This window comes from Camponotus vicinus, unplaced genomic scaffold, assembly GCF_025532165.1.
Source record: "Camponotus vicinus isolate PSW18456_S1 unplaced genomic scaffold, iyCamVici1.0 SCAF_13, whole genome shotgun sequence".
Classification (NCBI taxonomy): domain Eukaryota; kingdom Metazoa; phylum Arthropoda; class Insecta; order Hymenoptera; family Formicidae; genus Camponotus; species Camponotus vicinus.
In genome coordinates this window covers 7,704,228-7,719,236 of record NW_028141949.1, presented here as the reverse complement: position 1 = coordinate 7,719,236, position 15,009 = coordinate 7,704,228, and the positions used below count along the sequence as shown (strand labels likewise).

At 33.8% G+C, this 15,009-nt stretch overlaps 3 protein-coding genes across 3 annotated transcripts; 1 reads left to right on the top strand and 2 right to left on the bottom strand.

Annotated features, from left to right (window-relative positions):
- The first annotated feature begins 192 nt into the window (after positions 1–192).
- Positions 193–3,341, top strand: LOC145964657 (uncharacterized). Its single transcript, XM_083087661.1, has 6 exons — positions 193–251; positions 1,180–1,500; positions 2,048–2,498; positions 2,658–2,794; positions 2,896–3,010; positions 3,189–3,341. Exons 1-6 carry the CDS (start codon positions 193–195, stop codon positions 3,339–3,341), a joined length of 1,236 nt encoding a protein of 411 aa, XP_082943787.1.
- Positions 3,342–7,319: 3,978 nt separating this feature from the next.
- LOC145964102 (uncharacterized) lies at positions 7,320–8,430 on the bottom strand. Its single transcript, XM_083086511.1, has 5 exons — positions 8,295–8,430; positions 7,970–8,152; positions 7,610–7,728; positions 7,504–7,545; positions 7,320–7,408 (listed from the first exon to the last, which is right to left on the bottom strand). Exons 1-4 carry the CDS (start codon positions 8,417–8,419, stop codon positions 7,508–7,510), a joined length of 465 nt encoding a protein of 154 aa, XP_082942637.1. The 5' UTR covers positions 8,420–8,430; the 3' UTR covers positions 7,320–7,408; positions 7,504–7,507.
- A 2,886-nt stretch (positions 8,431–11,316) lies between these two features.
- LOC145964656 (uncharacterized) lies at positions 11,317–13,617 on the bottom strand. Its single transcript, XM_083087659.1, has one exon. It carries the CDS (start codon positions 13,615–13,617, stop codon positions 11,317–11,319), a length of 2,301 nt encoding a protein of 766 aa, XP_082943785.1.
- Between the last annotated feature and the right edge of the window lie 1,392 nt (positions 13,618–15,009).

Below are 15,009 nucleotides of genomic sequence, written 5' to 3'. Positions count from 1 at the left end.
TGATTCTTTTGTTTCGATATCAATTATCTCTAAAACTCACGTGTAACACATATAGGATTCTAAGAAAATTCAACTTTTACAAAATGTACGCATAAAGTAAACGGTTTCTAGAAAAAATAATTTTAAATAGAACTTTCTCTTTTATGGACATAAAATTTCTTTTGAACTAAAAGGAAGGGAGAGGTCCTTCGGATGACGCACATAAGTCTTTTGTTCAATACATCTGTTTTTGCCATAAATGTACGCATAAAGTAAACGAGAGATTTCTAGGAAAAATAATTTTAAAAAGAACTTTGCCTTTCTTGGACACAAAATTTCTTTCGAACTAAATGGAAGGGAGAGGTCCTTCGGATGACGCACATGACTCTTTTGTTCAATACATCTGTTTTTGCCATAGAGGTTCAACATAATATTTTTTACCTGCATGCAAAATAGAAGATAATCTTAAATATTTTTGAAGAAAAAATATGTAATTTGCAATTAACAATTCCATATTTTTTCTTAAAAACAACTATGTGTTTTCTTTACACCAATTGATTCCTCTCATTATTTTCTACATAAAAGTATTAAGGTAAGATAATCGAAAAATGAATATTTTACAAGATATTTTTTACGGTTTATGTAAAATTAAGAAATTATTTCAAGCCTCATAACTTAAAAAGTACTTAACGAAAAGGTACTTAATGATAGTGTTTTGGAAAGCTCTCGAAATAAGCTACAAGAGTGTGCAAAAATATATAGGGTGTTCCATTTAAAAAAATTGAATTGACCCTCACGTGACCTTCAAATGACTCTTCAAGGTCAAACCAATGGTACCACCTTATGTCCCCCTTGAAACCATACAACTTTTGCCTGAAACATTTTTTTCTAAAATGCACCGTTTGTGAGATATTTAGGTGTATCCAGACTTTTGGCGCACCCTGTATATATTTACTGTTATTATGTACATTCTTAGTGTAAAGTTTAATTATAATTTAAAATTAATGAAGCTTATGAATATAATATATATTTTTCTGCATATTTATGTTTTCTATGTAAAGAGACAAGAAGATTGATTTTTTAATTGATACTTTGAATATTTCAAAATATTTATTTCTCTGAACATTTATTATTGATGCAATAGCACTGTTTGATATGATTTTCAAAAGTTTATTAAAGTATATTTCGTTCTAATTTTAGATGGCCTTCTGCGAAAAAACTTTGTGACGAGATATCTAAAGAAAATGAGCAAAAGGAATCAGAAAAGAACGCACAGAAGGATAAAAAAAGTTTAAACTTTATGGAAACAGGCATTAATTGTGCGAGACAATTACGGAATTACGTGTCTCAAATAATTCATGATCACTATACCTTAAATGCTTCAATAGATAATTTCACAAATTTTGAACAAATATTTTATTTGGATGAACATTTAAATGAAATAATTTGTAGGCCTGATAATTTTGTAAATAATTCTTTTTTTATGGATGAGCTTAAAAGCTTGCTTGCGCAATCTCCACGGTAGGTGCAATATAAATTAAATTGCTTTTAATATCGTAGACTAATATACTTACTACATAGTTAATATATATATATGTATATATATATATATATATATATATATATATATATATATATATACATTATAGTGTTTTGGAAAACTCTCGAGATAAGCTACAAGAATAAGTAATAAAAAATAGGGGTTCCCATTTAAAAAACGGAAGTTGACCTTCAAATGACCTTTAATGTCGAATCCAAGGTCACTATTAGATAGCCCCCTATGTTCCCTACAACTTTTATTCGAGTTGTTTTCCTTCAAACGTTGATCCTGAAAAGTTATAAGGGTGGAACTTCTAAAATGGGACACCCTGTATATATATATATATCATATATACAAATAATATATGTATATAAATTGACATACACACACACACACACACACACACACACACACACACACACACACACACACACACACACACACACACACACACACACACACACACACACACACACACACACATATATATATATATATATACATATATGTATGTATATAAATTTTCAGAAAAGAGGATTGCGATCTAAAAGAAGAAGCAGAAAGATATTGCAACATGAAATTGTTTCATTACCTGAGGCAACGTTCGGTGAGAGAGAAGTGGGAGAGATTTAAAGAACAATCTCACAGAGAGCAGCTTTTGGAACGGGGTGCTACTATTGTAGCACAATGGTTCCAACCCCTAAAGGATGTATGTTATTCGTTTGTAAAAGCGTCACTAGATAATATCGCATTAGAAGTACTGAATTGCCTCAGAGAAAAACACCCCGACCATTCAATATTTTCGACGTCTGCTGAAAATTTTGCCTACTGGAAAAACAACAACATCGACGATAATCATTGGAATGAAATGGAAGGAAGGCAAATTATGGATACACTCGAGGAATATATATTTGACAAATTAAACTTCAGACCAAACAAATCGAAAAACACAGATTTGGAATACATGTATATAGATAATGTAAGTTATTAAGGATTTATATTATAATATATTGAAATTATGCCCAATTATGCCGTAAACATGATAACGTAATAATATATTCATATTATTACGTTAAAAGCACACCTTCTCTCTCTTTTTCTCTGTAATTAATTTATTGTATTGTAATTACTGACACAGGTCTTAGAAAATAAATATGGCCAAGAAATAGTTTTATTAATAATATATCATAGTGTGGCGAGGAGACTTGGCCTACGTTGCGATATAGGAAAGTTGCCATATCGCTCCCGTAGACGTATATTTTGGAAACCAAAATAGTAAGTATAATATTAGATTAATAGTTATCCGAGTTTGTCCGTATTTTCTTCTTATCATACATACACACACACACATATGTAATTTGTTTTATTGTTTATAGTGCCACGAGTAGTTTAGAAGATGTAAGATGTTTTAACATAAGTTTTAACACATTCCCGGATTGTCTCGTCAAGCAACGGTGTTCTAGAGAACCTATTGCAGTAACAGCTAACGAGGTATTACTCATATGATATGATTTTTCTATAAATTTAACTCTAATTAATTTATTAAACTTGTAACACCTTGACAAAGATATAAGCCAATGAAACACTTTATATAGGCAGAAAAATATGCAATTTGTCCTTTTCTGTTTGTAATAGAAGCTCTGTTCACATGTTACATCTTTTTTCTCAGATACTGCTGGAGATGCTAGAAATACTTATAAATTTAGAATGGTGTAATAACACTTTAATGGTTATTCCGCAGGAAATGACATTTGGAAGGAAGACACGCATTATGTGCCAAACGAAATGCTGGCGAAATATTACCCGCATGATGCCGCTATAACTGCAACAATATCTGACGATTTGATAAAATTAAATATATACATTATTACACACATTATACATAAATTGTATAATGTGTGTAATACTTAGAATATATAAAACTTTCGTTAAATATCATGTTATATAAAACTTTTGACAAATGTTATATTAAAACACCAAGAACTCACCTATTATTAAGCCAAATATAATATAAATTATGAAATTGCGCAAAATAAACAATATAATTCTAAAATATTACAATTGTACAAGAGTTTTGTTAAAAAAAGTTGTCATCAAGAGACACGGTATTGCCTCGCGGCAAGTTCATGCGAAGCATTAGCGCGGCACTCCGTGTATCTATTCAAGAGACCATAGACATATAACAATAGATTGCGCGTTCCGTGAGAAGAGCTGAAGCACAAACTGAAGGACAGAGATAGTCCGTAAGTCGTGCTCTCTCTCTCGCACACCATAGAGAGTGGGGAGGAGTACGGAGAGGAGACGCATAGCAGGCGATGAGGGGAAAAAAGTGAAAATGATCACTTTACACTTGCATAATTCGGAATGGTTTATGAAATTCAAAACATGTATTAAAATAATTAATGTTATGCTATATATATAAAAAAGATTAAAATGCGATGAATTAAAAAATCTAAAAGTTGGTTGATTATTTCAATTATGAAAAAAAAATTAAATAACGATGATAATAATTCAATAATAGTTTTCAATACAATAAATTATTGCATTAATCAAGGTTTGAAAATTTATTTTTTACTTGTATTACATAAAATTTATCACATAAAACTTTATTATAATGTACTAATTATAAAACATAAAAACGCAAAACATACTTGATGATTTACTCGTATACATAAAATTTATAACATAAAACTTATTATATATATTCAAAACATAAAAACATATAAAACATACTTATTATTTTTACCTTATTAAATAAAACTAATTATTATTATATATATCTTTAAAATATTACTTTTAAAACTTATTATATATGCGCTTATACATCTAATACTTTGATTAAGTTATTATATAATTTAATATAAATATTAATCTATTTATTAATATTTTCATTGATTTTGAAATAAAACTAATTTGGTATGAAACTGTCTGATTCTTTGAATCGTATCTTGTGAACATTTAGCCTCGTGTCTCAATCTAATATCAAAATATTTTTTTAAAATTAGATTTATTAAATCTAACTTATGACTAGAATCAGCTGCTTTTTCTGGCAGTAAATCTAGCTTTGGAAACAAATTCAAAGAAGATAATAATTTTTTCGCATGAATAATAAGCTTTTCAAGCACATTTTTCATAGAAAATAAATTTGGCGTACTTCTAATAACTTTTTCTGCAATTTTGCATACAGTAACAACGTCGTCGCTTGGTGATATCAAGCCTTCCTTTTTGCTTTGTGAAATTGATTTGATTTGTAATTTCGGTGTTTCTTTCAGGTATTCGATTTTTTAATTTTATGAGTTTAGAAGTAATAGTATCTTTTTCTAACTGTTGAAGACATATTTCACATTTGATCTTTTTCTTCATAAACCTTACAATAAAGCCTGATATATACGTAACAATTTCGCTATTATATTCATTCCATGCCCAACCATTACAGCCTACGTAATCATGTTCAAATGCTATACTAACTAATTCTTCTTCATTTATAGAATTATCATTATATTTAAGATCTAAATTTGCACATTTCAACAATTTAGTATTATCTTGCTGTATGCAATTCGCGTTATCTGGTATAATAGAATTTACATGAGTAACAAGCTTCTTATAACTTGACCTAAATTGTCGACAAGTTGGGTTATTATTAAACCCACCCATTCTTCTAATACATGAAAAAAAAGTTTCAAGATGATCTTGAGATAATTTAAAAGTCAAAAGATACGTCATCAATTTTTGTTCGAAAACGTAGCGTGCAAGTTTTACAGCGCTTTTCATACCGATTATCAATCCCCAAAATCCTGTTCTGCGTTTGCTCATTAAAATGGGTGTAACTTTATTTGAAACTTTGTCTTCGACGATTTTTAAATTTTTTATATAATCGATATACTCGTTTACTCTATTTTCTGTCTCTGTAAGATTTTCTATTGTTATACAGTTTTGCATTGAATATTTTTCGAACTTCCTTCTTGAATTTAAGAGATCAAAAATATCATTTATTTTTTTTGCGATATGTTGCAGTTGCTTCTGTACCTGTAAATTTATCAGGAAAATTATCTTTCAGAAACAGCAGTGCATCTGAAACTCTATTGCTAAAAATTTGGGCTGCAAGTTTCACTTTCATTTTTTCTTTTTGATACTGTATGTGCCGACGACGAATTTTGGTGCCTAAGTGTAAATGTTCATTTTCTTGGTGTTCGACAAGTTTCTCTAAATAACGCCATTGAATGTGATTACCGTTTTTGTCAATTAAATCAAACTCAGATGTTGTATTTCGAACTAACTTTAGCATATGACAAGAATCAGGCACAACAACAATACATGATTTGGTTATTGGATGCTTAAAAAAACAATCTTCAAAATTTTGTATGTTGGCGCCAAGATGCTTTACCACACCCAAATTTGTTGCAGCACCATCGAATGTCATTGATCTGATGTCTGTTATTCCATTATCATGCAAAACTGTTAAAATTTGATTAGTAATATTCGCTCTTACGTCAGCAGTCAAACTTCGTATGAAGTAGTAAGCTATTGGAGTTTTAAAATATCCATTTAAACTTACAATCATGTATACTAAAGCATAAGTTGCTTCTTCAGATTCTTCATTTTCCAGACCTAAATCTACCTGTCCATGATATTTCTTACCATCCCACTCGACTGATTTTTTTATGGACATCTCATCCACTTGTAATCCAAATTGTAATTTTAAACCCTTTGCAGTATTTTCGTCAATCATGTTTTTTAAATTGTCTAAAATCAGTTTGCTAATGCCAGGACTAAAATCAATATTCGAATACCACTTCCGTATTGTCTGAGGATGAGGTAATTTTTTCAAGAAAGTATTTCTAACATAATTGTATGCAGCTGTTGAATGAAATAATAAACTGCAGGAAAATTCTCTTAAGGCAGGAGGATAAGGGCTCTTTTTTTTTGTGGTTAAAAGATTTCGAATAATTTCGGCTATTACAGGAGACGTAAAAAACTGTAAATAAAATTAAAATTGAAATAGTTAAAAAATAATTTGATATAAGATATTCGTTTAATCTGTCGAAAAAGGTAAAATTACAGATTAGTAAAAGTAATAAATATGTGTCATGTATCTATGTACAATTAATAATTCATACTCCTAAAAATATTAATACATATCAAAGTATAAGTAATTAAATGTAATATAAGTAAATACAAATCTATATCATGATTACAATATAACAAGAGAATTATTTAAATTCCTTAGTATCGTACCAAGTAAAAGTTGTGCCCAGAGCACATACATCAGTTTCAACGAAAACTTCATTCTAGTTGAAACTCACGCATCACCATCCGCGTTCAGCTCTTACGGCCTATTTAAAGTCAAACTTGTATTTTCAATATAAAGAGTCTCATATAATTCCTTTATTGTACAATATAACAAGCCAAGTACTTTAAATATAAAAATTGATTTAATAATATATTGGTTGCTTTCGCGACAGAATCAAAATGATCCAGATTAAAATGATCCTACGTTGTTTGATCAAATCTGAAATTTTATTAAATAAAATTCAATAAAACTTCAGATTTAATCAATCACAGCGCAGGATCATTTTGATTCTGTCGCGAAAGCAGCCATTGATGTAATTATTTTAATCAAACAAATGACTCACATTTACAGCGTTACAAGCATCATTCGAAATTAATCCATTTTGTTTCAAGTGATATAACAATCCTTGCAAATTTTTTACCTTTTTTTGTAAGCGATTGATTTTTTGCTTTGAAATTTTTTTGTTTCTTTTTGACTTAATAACATAATCATTAACGATTTTCCAGCTAGTTTTAGAAGTAAAGTTTTCTCTGCGTAAATCCCCTATGAATCGCGGAACACAATATCGTTTTACACTTATATTTGGCTCATCTACTTTCCTGAAATAATAGTATTTATCCATATACATACATCATTTGATATATTACAATACCACTTCTTACTTTATTCTAAAAAATAATATTTAACAACAAACCTTTTTAATGTTGATTTCTGAGTATTTTCTGTGGAATTAGTACTAAATTTTAAATCATTTAATTCAAATTCTCCAATATTTTTATTAAAATTAAAGTTATTTGCACCATTTTCTGCGTTTGGATTTCTAACAGTCAAGCATTTATTGCGTTGAACGACTTCATTTGTTGTAGTATCAGTATTACATGGTACATTACTTGAAACCGATGGCTGCATACAATCATTGCTGTTCATTGAAAATATATAAGTACAGTTATGCAATTAACTTTAAATAAAAATATTAGAAAAGTATAAAATTAATTTCTTAACAATTTTAAGTAATATTTGTAGATTACTGTTTTATTATTGAATTTGTTAATTGTAAATAAATAAATATATATATATATATATATATATATATATATATATACTTCATTAAATAGTAATTGAAAATTTTGAGTATTAAAATATTTAAAAGAAAAATATACCAGTTAGAAATAAATACAGATGGAACAGCTGTAGGTACTAAAAATCTTTTCATAATATGATTAATTTCTTTATAATAAAAATCTTCCTGCTCAAAATGTTTGCTACAAACTGTTGCATATTTATGAACTTTTCTACCTATATTTGTAAACCACTTGTTTTTGATTTCTTCTTTTTTGGGAATTCTAAAATATAATTATAATTTTATAATAGTTTTGTACTGTCAAAAAAAGTTTTTATCAAATTCAAAGCAAGCAGAAAAATATAATATTATATATAATATTAAACTGCTTATATTTATAAATCAATATTTGTCAAAATACTTGCCTATGGAAAGAAACATCCGCAATAATACCAGCTTCTAACTTACAAACACAACACAAGTTAACCATTTTTCTTCTTCTTTTTCTTCTCGTGTTGACACTGAGCAGAACCTGTGCAGCGTTAACCATTTTTCTACATCACGAACCGTCACCATAGGTTAGAACGTTTCCCCAGTTCTTCCTCTCTTTACATCCCCACCAACTCGCGTGTAGAGAAAGACACAACGACTTACGCTATTGCTCTCTCTTTTTAGTTCCTGCTTCAGCTCCTCTCACGGAACGCGCAGTCTATTGTTATATGTCTATGCAAGAGACACGGTAGTGTCTCGCGCCAAGTTCATGCGAAGCATTAGCGCGGCACTCCGTGTATCTATACGCGAGTCGGACAGATGAGTGTAACTCAAATTATCGGATTTCAATAACGGCTGAACGGATCGAATTCTTACTAGCCTTAATCGATAGATCGAGTTTGAATTATATAAAGAAAGTATCTTTATTTTTGTGCTGTGTGATCTAGAAACGAAGATATTATAACGCAAAATCGAAATATGAAAATTTTCAATTAAGAAACGTCTTTATCATCGTCACCGTCATCAACGCACATGTACACAACACATAGAAAGAGAAAGCCAAGTACTTAAGAGCAATTTGTAAAGATATAATATTTGCCATGAAATCAATTTTATACTGTAGAAATATTATATATAAATTCTCCCTAAGAAATTAAAACGCATTTTATATATATTCAGAGAAAATTGATGTTTGAAATATTTAATGAGAATTAGGATTCTTTTAATTCTTAAAACATTTTTTATATAATGTATATAATTAAAAAAAAACCCAGACAGCACACATGTCCAAAAGACATCTAAAAGACGACTTAAAGACGTCTTAAGGTCCTCTAGACGTCTTTAAGACATCTTTTGGCCTTTTTGTGCTGTCTGGGAAGTTTTAGGCAAGTTTTAAATCGCACAGTCTTTAAATCGAAATAAGTTATGAAAACTTGGCGGATTGTTTATATTATAAACAAATATATCTCCAATGAAATGTAAAATATTAGACATTATGTAATTCAATATTTAATCTGTATTTGATAACGATCCGGGCACGCCAAGTTTTCATAACTTACTTCGATTTGAAGTCTGTGCGATTTAAAACTTGCGTAAAACTTTTTGTTTAAATTATATACATTATATAAAAAATGTTTTAAGAATTAAAAGAATCCTAATTCTCATTAAATATTTTAAACATCAATTTTCTCTGAATAAATATAAAATGCGTTTTAATTTCTTAGGGAAAATTTATGTATAATATTTCTACAGTATAAAATTGATTTCATGGCAAATATTATATCAAATTTATAAATTGCTCTTAAATACTTGGCTAATAGTAATTGTTGATTTCATATTTAGCTTTAATATCTTATTTTTTAATATTTTTTGATGAAAATTATTTGTTGAGATTTTGTTTTTTAGAAAAATGATTTTTTGAGGAAAAATTACTGTAAATTATTTTTAAGGAATTTTTTTATTAAACATGCATGCAAGGTAGAATACTTTTTATGCACTTTGCGTATTTTTTTTTCTTTTTAAGTTTCTTTTTAGTGGGATTTCACACCTTTTTGTAAAATTTTATATCCTTTCTGCAAATTATTTTTTGGGAGAAAATATTTGTAAATTATTTTAAGGGATACTTTTTTATTTTTGAAAATTGTTACTGTACAGTAAATTAGTCTTTCTATAAGTCTTATCTAACGGCACATGTTTTATATTTCTGTGGTGCACCGTTTCTGAAATATTAGATTTCACCCCCAAGGAGTGGTTTTTAAAAATTGTTATTATACGCTTAATTAGTCTTTCTACAAGTCATACCTAACAGTACAGGTTTGATATTTTTGTGGCACATCGTTTCTGAGATATTAGATTTCACCCCCAAGAGGTGGTTTTTAAAAATTATTATTATATGGTAAATTAGTCTTTGTAAGAAACCTTAATTAACGGCATGAGTCCTATATTTCTGCGACGCATCATTTTCGAGATATTATTTTTCATCCTAGTAGATATGGGCCACTATGGTGCGTCAAAACAAACCCCCACCACTCGGCACCTGGCGCCGTGGGCGTGGCCAGGTGAAGTGGAGGGAGGCGTTCTGATTGGTGGAAACAATGCCCCACCTCCCGAAGTCTCGATTTTGATTGGCTTGCACCATAGTGGCCCAGAGTTTGATTGGCTTGCACCATAGTGGTCCAGAGTTTGATTGGCTCGCACCATAGTGGCCCAGAGCTGCGATTGGTCGACGCCGGCTGTGTCGCCGATTTATCAAATTTTTATTTCCCTACCTCCGCGGTACTAGACTCGAAGAAGCAATCCTCCTCCCACTCCAGCCCTGGCCCACCTGTATAGGGTTCCGAGTCAAATTCCCGTTACCTAGCCCTTAGTCGCTCTCGCTACGTCTTGGCAGAACGAACCCCCCTCACCTACCGACTTTCGGAGGGTAGCCGGCGGTATATGTCTCGAGGAAACAATCCTTACCTCCCCACTCCGTCTCGGGGCCCGCTATGGAATATCGAAACAAGCCCCCTCCGCTCGAACGGTTCATGACGCACTTTATCAGAAAAAGAGACAAAGCATCTCAGTAGGAGACAATAATTATTATAATTATTATAATTATTATAATTAGACTACATTGCACTACAGAGGTAAAAAGATGAACATGCGGATGATTGAACGCGAGGCGGGGGTGTTATAAAGGAAGAAGGGAAAAGTTAAAAGTATTAAACTCGAATTAAGATAAAAAATTTTTACATTTATTAATATTTTTCAAAACCAGCCATTTTTTAATAAAATTTTTGCTTATTATTAATATACAGAAATATATACAAAGAAGAATTATATTTATATTGTTATAAATTTTACATTTTTCTTATGCTACTTACAATATTTATAATTCTATTTTTTAAAATAAAATCGGAAAATGCGCGACTTTTATTTAAAAAAGAAAAAGTCACCCAAGAAATAAGAATATTGTTATACCGCCACATATCCGTATGGTAGCGAATATCTGCTATTGATAAATCTATGCTTTACTAATACCGGCGCACATATTTTTGTTTCACTTCGCGTAACAATTTCATGAAACGCCGTACGTCGAATCGCATTAAAGCGTAGATTTATCGAAGTTTCGTTATTTTCTTCTTCTTCGTTTTCCTGTGTGTGTTTTTCTCTCGCTAATAGTAGCTTTTTTATAGCATTAAAATTAATTCGTCGTGAGTTCTCGTAATTGAGAGTAATACCCTTAACTTTACAAGTTTCGTGAGTATTACCCTCCGGTGTTCGCACGATGTAGGCGTAAAATTTCGGGCCCCCGGACACGAACGCCTCGATATAGCTACCGCGGCCGTAGCTTTCGAGTTCATCCGTCATGTCGCCTAGAAAATTTCCCGTAGGCGGCATGTATTCGTTCGAATCACCGGTGCTTATAAAAATACACGAATCCGTATCGTAATATAATACACGACGATCTAAACGTTCTAGGTACTCGTACAATTTTAAACGCGCTAGTGCAGTCGTATACGCTGCTATCACGACGTTTGTTATCGGCGAGGGAACGAGAGCCTCTTGTCGCAGTCGCCACGAAACATACATTACCTCGTCATTCACGGGTAATATGTCGGTTATCTCGTATTCGGCGCTCGTTAGTAATGTCGCGAAACGTTGTTGTGTTTTTACGATTTCGGTAGTCGGCAAATTGGATCGTTGGCCGAATTTTCCCCAGAATAAATTTAAGCACAGTTTCGCAACCGAGCGTAAACCAGGATTCCGCGCGATGTTTCGCTTATCAAGAACGATACCCTCAGTTTTTTCATATTCCCTCAAGTATCGCTCTTTTGCCTCATCGTCGTTTTCCCCGCATTCGCTCGGCCAACCACTGGCTTCCTGTTTAAGCTGTAAAAACGTATTAATATATTCGGCGAACAATCCACCTTGCCGCGACGCACGATCGTATTGGCTAACTCTATATTGCCAAATTTCGCTTACCGACGTTACGAGATAACCTTTCTCGACGGCCTTGCGTGATTCGCAGGTTACCCAGGTACCCTCGAATTCACGCTCGCTATCATTATGAGTGCACGGTGTCTGAGAAAATGTTTCGCAGCAACTACGACATAACGCGAAGAGTAATTTTCCTCGTACGCGATGCGGAAGTACGGGGTGAAATAAATCACGAGGAGGGAGTACTCTACAGCGTATGAGGCCTTCGAGCGAGTCGAAATTATAATTCGGTGACCTTCCGACTAACGCGCTACATTCATCGCCGACGTAAATTTCCGGATGACCGATCGGAAAAGCGCCCGTCTTCAATACAAACGGGTATAATGAGCATACGTCGACGTAGCGTATTTTCTCTGTACCTGTGACTTCGTATTGAGTTGCGATATTTCCCGTACGCCCACCGAAAAACGCGTCGCGAGGATCGAGCGGTGGTGTTTCTACCATCGGATGGTTCGCGAGAAAATCATACATTACGCGATTGTCGCGCATTTCTTGGTCGAAGGCGCACTCCGACTTTTCCGACACTATGTATCCCCGCTGACGAAGGCGCCATGAAACTGCGAGAGTTCGTTCATATCGCGAATTTAATGTATCTCCGCGATCCTCCCCCGACGAAAGCGCTTTATCGCGATTTACAGGGAAACAAGTTGGACATCCGTGCCAAAAGCAACCGTGAAATTGCAACACGTGACGCTGCGTCCTTCCCGCAACAGACGTTTCGAAATAACCATCGACGAGCGTACCCTCGATCGTGCGATATTCCCGCGCACGCCCCGCGTGATTTATACGGCGGTCGAGTTCGCGCTCCATCCATATCAGCCATTGTAAGGCTTTACGCGAATGATTGCTCGCGCATCTGTATCCCCCCGTAGGAATAATGCCTATCGTATCGGCTTGCAAAAAGTTTTTCCGGAAAACCGTCATGCAGGTCGAAGCAATAGTTGTACATTCCTCGAACGGGCATACATTTCCGCGATCTAGGAAAATTTTTCTAAACGCTACGCACGCTCGTCGAAGAATATCAACATCGTTACGACAATAGCGCACTATCTCGCGTTGGAAGTCGAACACGGTATTTTTTTCCCTCATTTCGGTATGCCATGTGAGAAAGCATTCGCGCTCTTGCGATTTCATGTTATCCGGAGAATAATATTGTACATCGGGTAACGGTCCGACGTACGTTTGATTTTCGATAGTATTAAATAAATGCGGAAAAATGCCCTTATCCTCAGTATCCTTTAGCCCGAAAGCCTTAGGTAATTCGGATAAGCGCATCGGCATATAATTAACGCTATCGATGAATTTTGTATGTCCCGCGGTTAAAAGAATAATTTTTGTGCCGTTTAAAATTACTTTCGGTTCAATATCCCTACAATTTTCCACGATATATTTCAAAATAAATTGCGCGTCGAACGCTTTCGCATTATGCGCTATACAAATTATGTGTTTAAAATATTTTACCGGACGCGTAACGAAATCTACAAACTGTTTAACCGGATCGCGTTGAAATACGAACTCTCGCACTCCGCACCAACGACACCACACGGACATGTTATTTTCCCCCACGCATGCTTCACAAATCTGTTACGCGATGCATAGCGTCGGAATATGTTTTTTTATATTTCCCGTTCCTTCGACCGTCTCGTCCTGCCGCGTTTCGAAATCGTAAAATACGAAAGCCACACGTCCCTTTCCGCGTTCATATGCACGTTCGTTCTTTTCCGCGTTATCACATATGTTCCGTGCTTCTTCTCTCGTGCTAGATATATCTACCTCATCCGGTACCATCGCTGATGAAGATGGCCCGGCAGAGGAAATATCGACACGTTGTCGAAGAGGTTGCATATAACACATATGATTGCGCGGTTGTTGTGAACGGCATAATTTGCAATAAGAAACGCCGCATTCGTGTTTTAAATTCGATTTAACGATACGCCCGCAACTATCGCAAAATCGCACGATGCTACAAACATTAGCGCGTGTTCTACCGTCGTACGATTTCTCGCTACGATGACGCTCGAAACACCTTGCACCGTAAAATAGCCGATTGCACGCGTCGCATTTTATTTCGGCGTAAGTGGAATCGCACGGTGGTGCGGATAAGCATCGCGGGCATTTATTTAAGCACCGGTGACTATTGGGTCTATCGTTTCGGAAGCCTACATTACACGCTACGCAATAATCGCGAGTACCAGCGGCGGCTTTTAAATTTAAAATAGGATTATAATGTCGCGAATCCTCGTAATACATGATATTTAATCGCCGCGAGGACTCGCGTCCGAGAGAAGCGAGTATTTCGGCACCGTCATACATCGGTTTTTCGCCGCGACCGAAAGTATTAAAATTATACACAATAATCGCGATATTGTCGGCGGCGAAATAACGCTGGAAACGTTCGATTTCACGAATTCCACAACCCTCTTCCGGTATTGCGACACCGGCATTTCTCGTTAATTGCAATGCACATTCGCGTTGTAACGAAGAATGCTGATATCTTATCGCGTTCCATTTCTCATGCAGCTCACCCGTACGGATATTACCGCGCTCGCTATAAGTTTGAGCTACTACGAGAGCTCGAGGGAAGCACAGGTTATCGGAATTATTAATTTCGACTATCGAACGTTTCGCGACATCCTCCCGTGTTAACGTGACGCGACCGCGACCCGA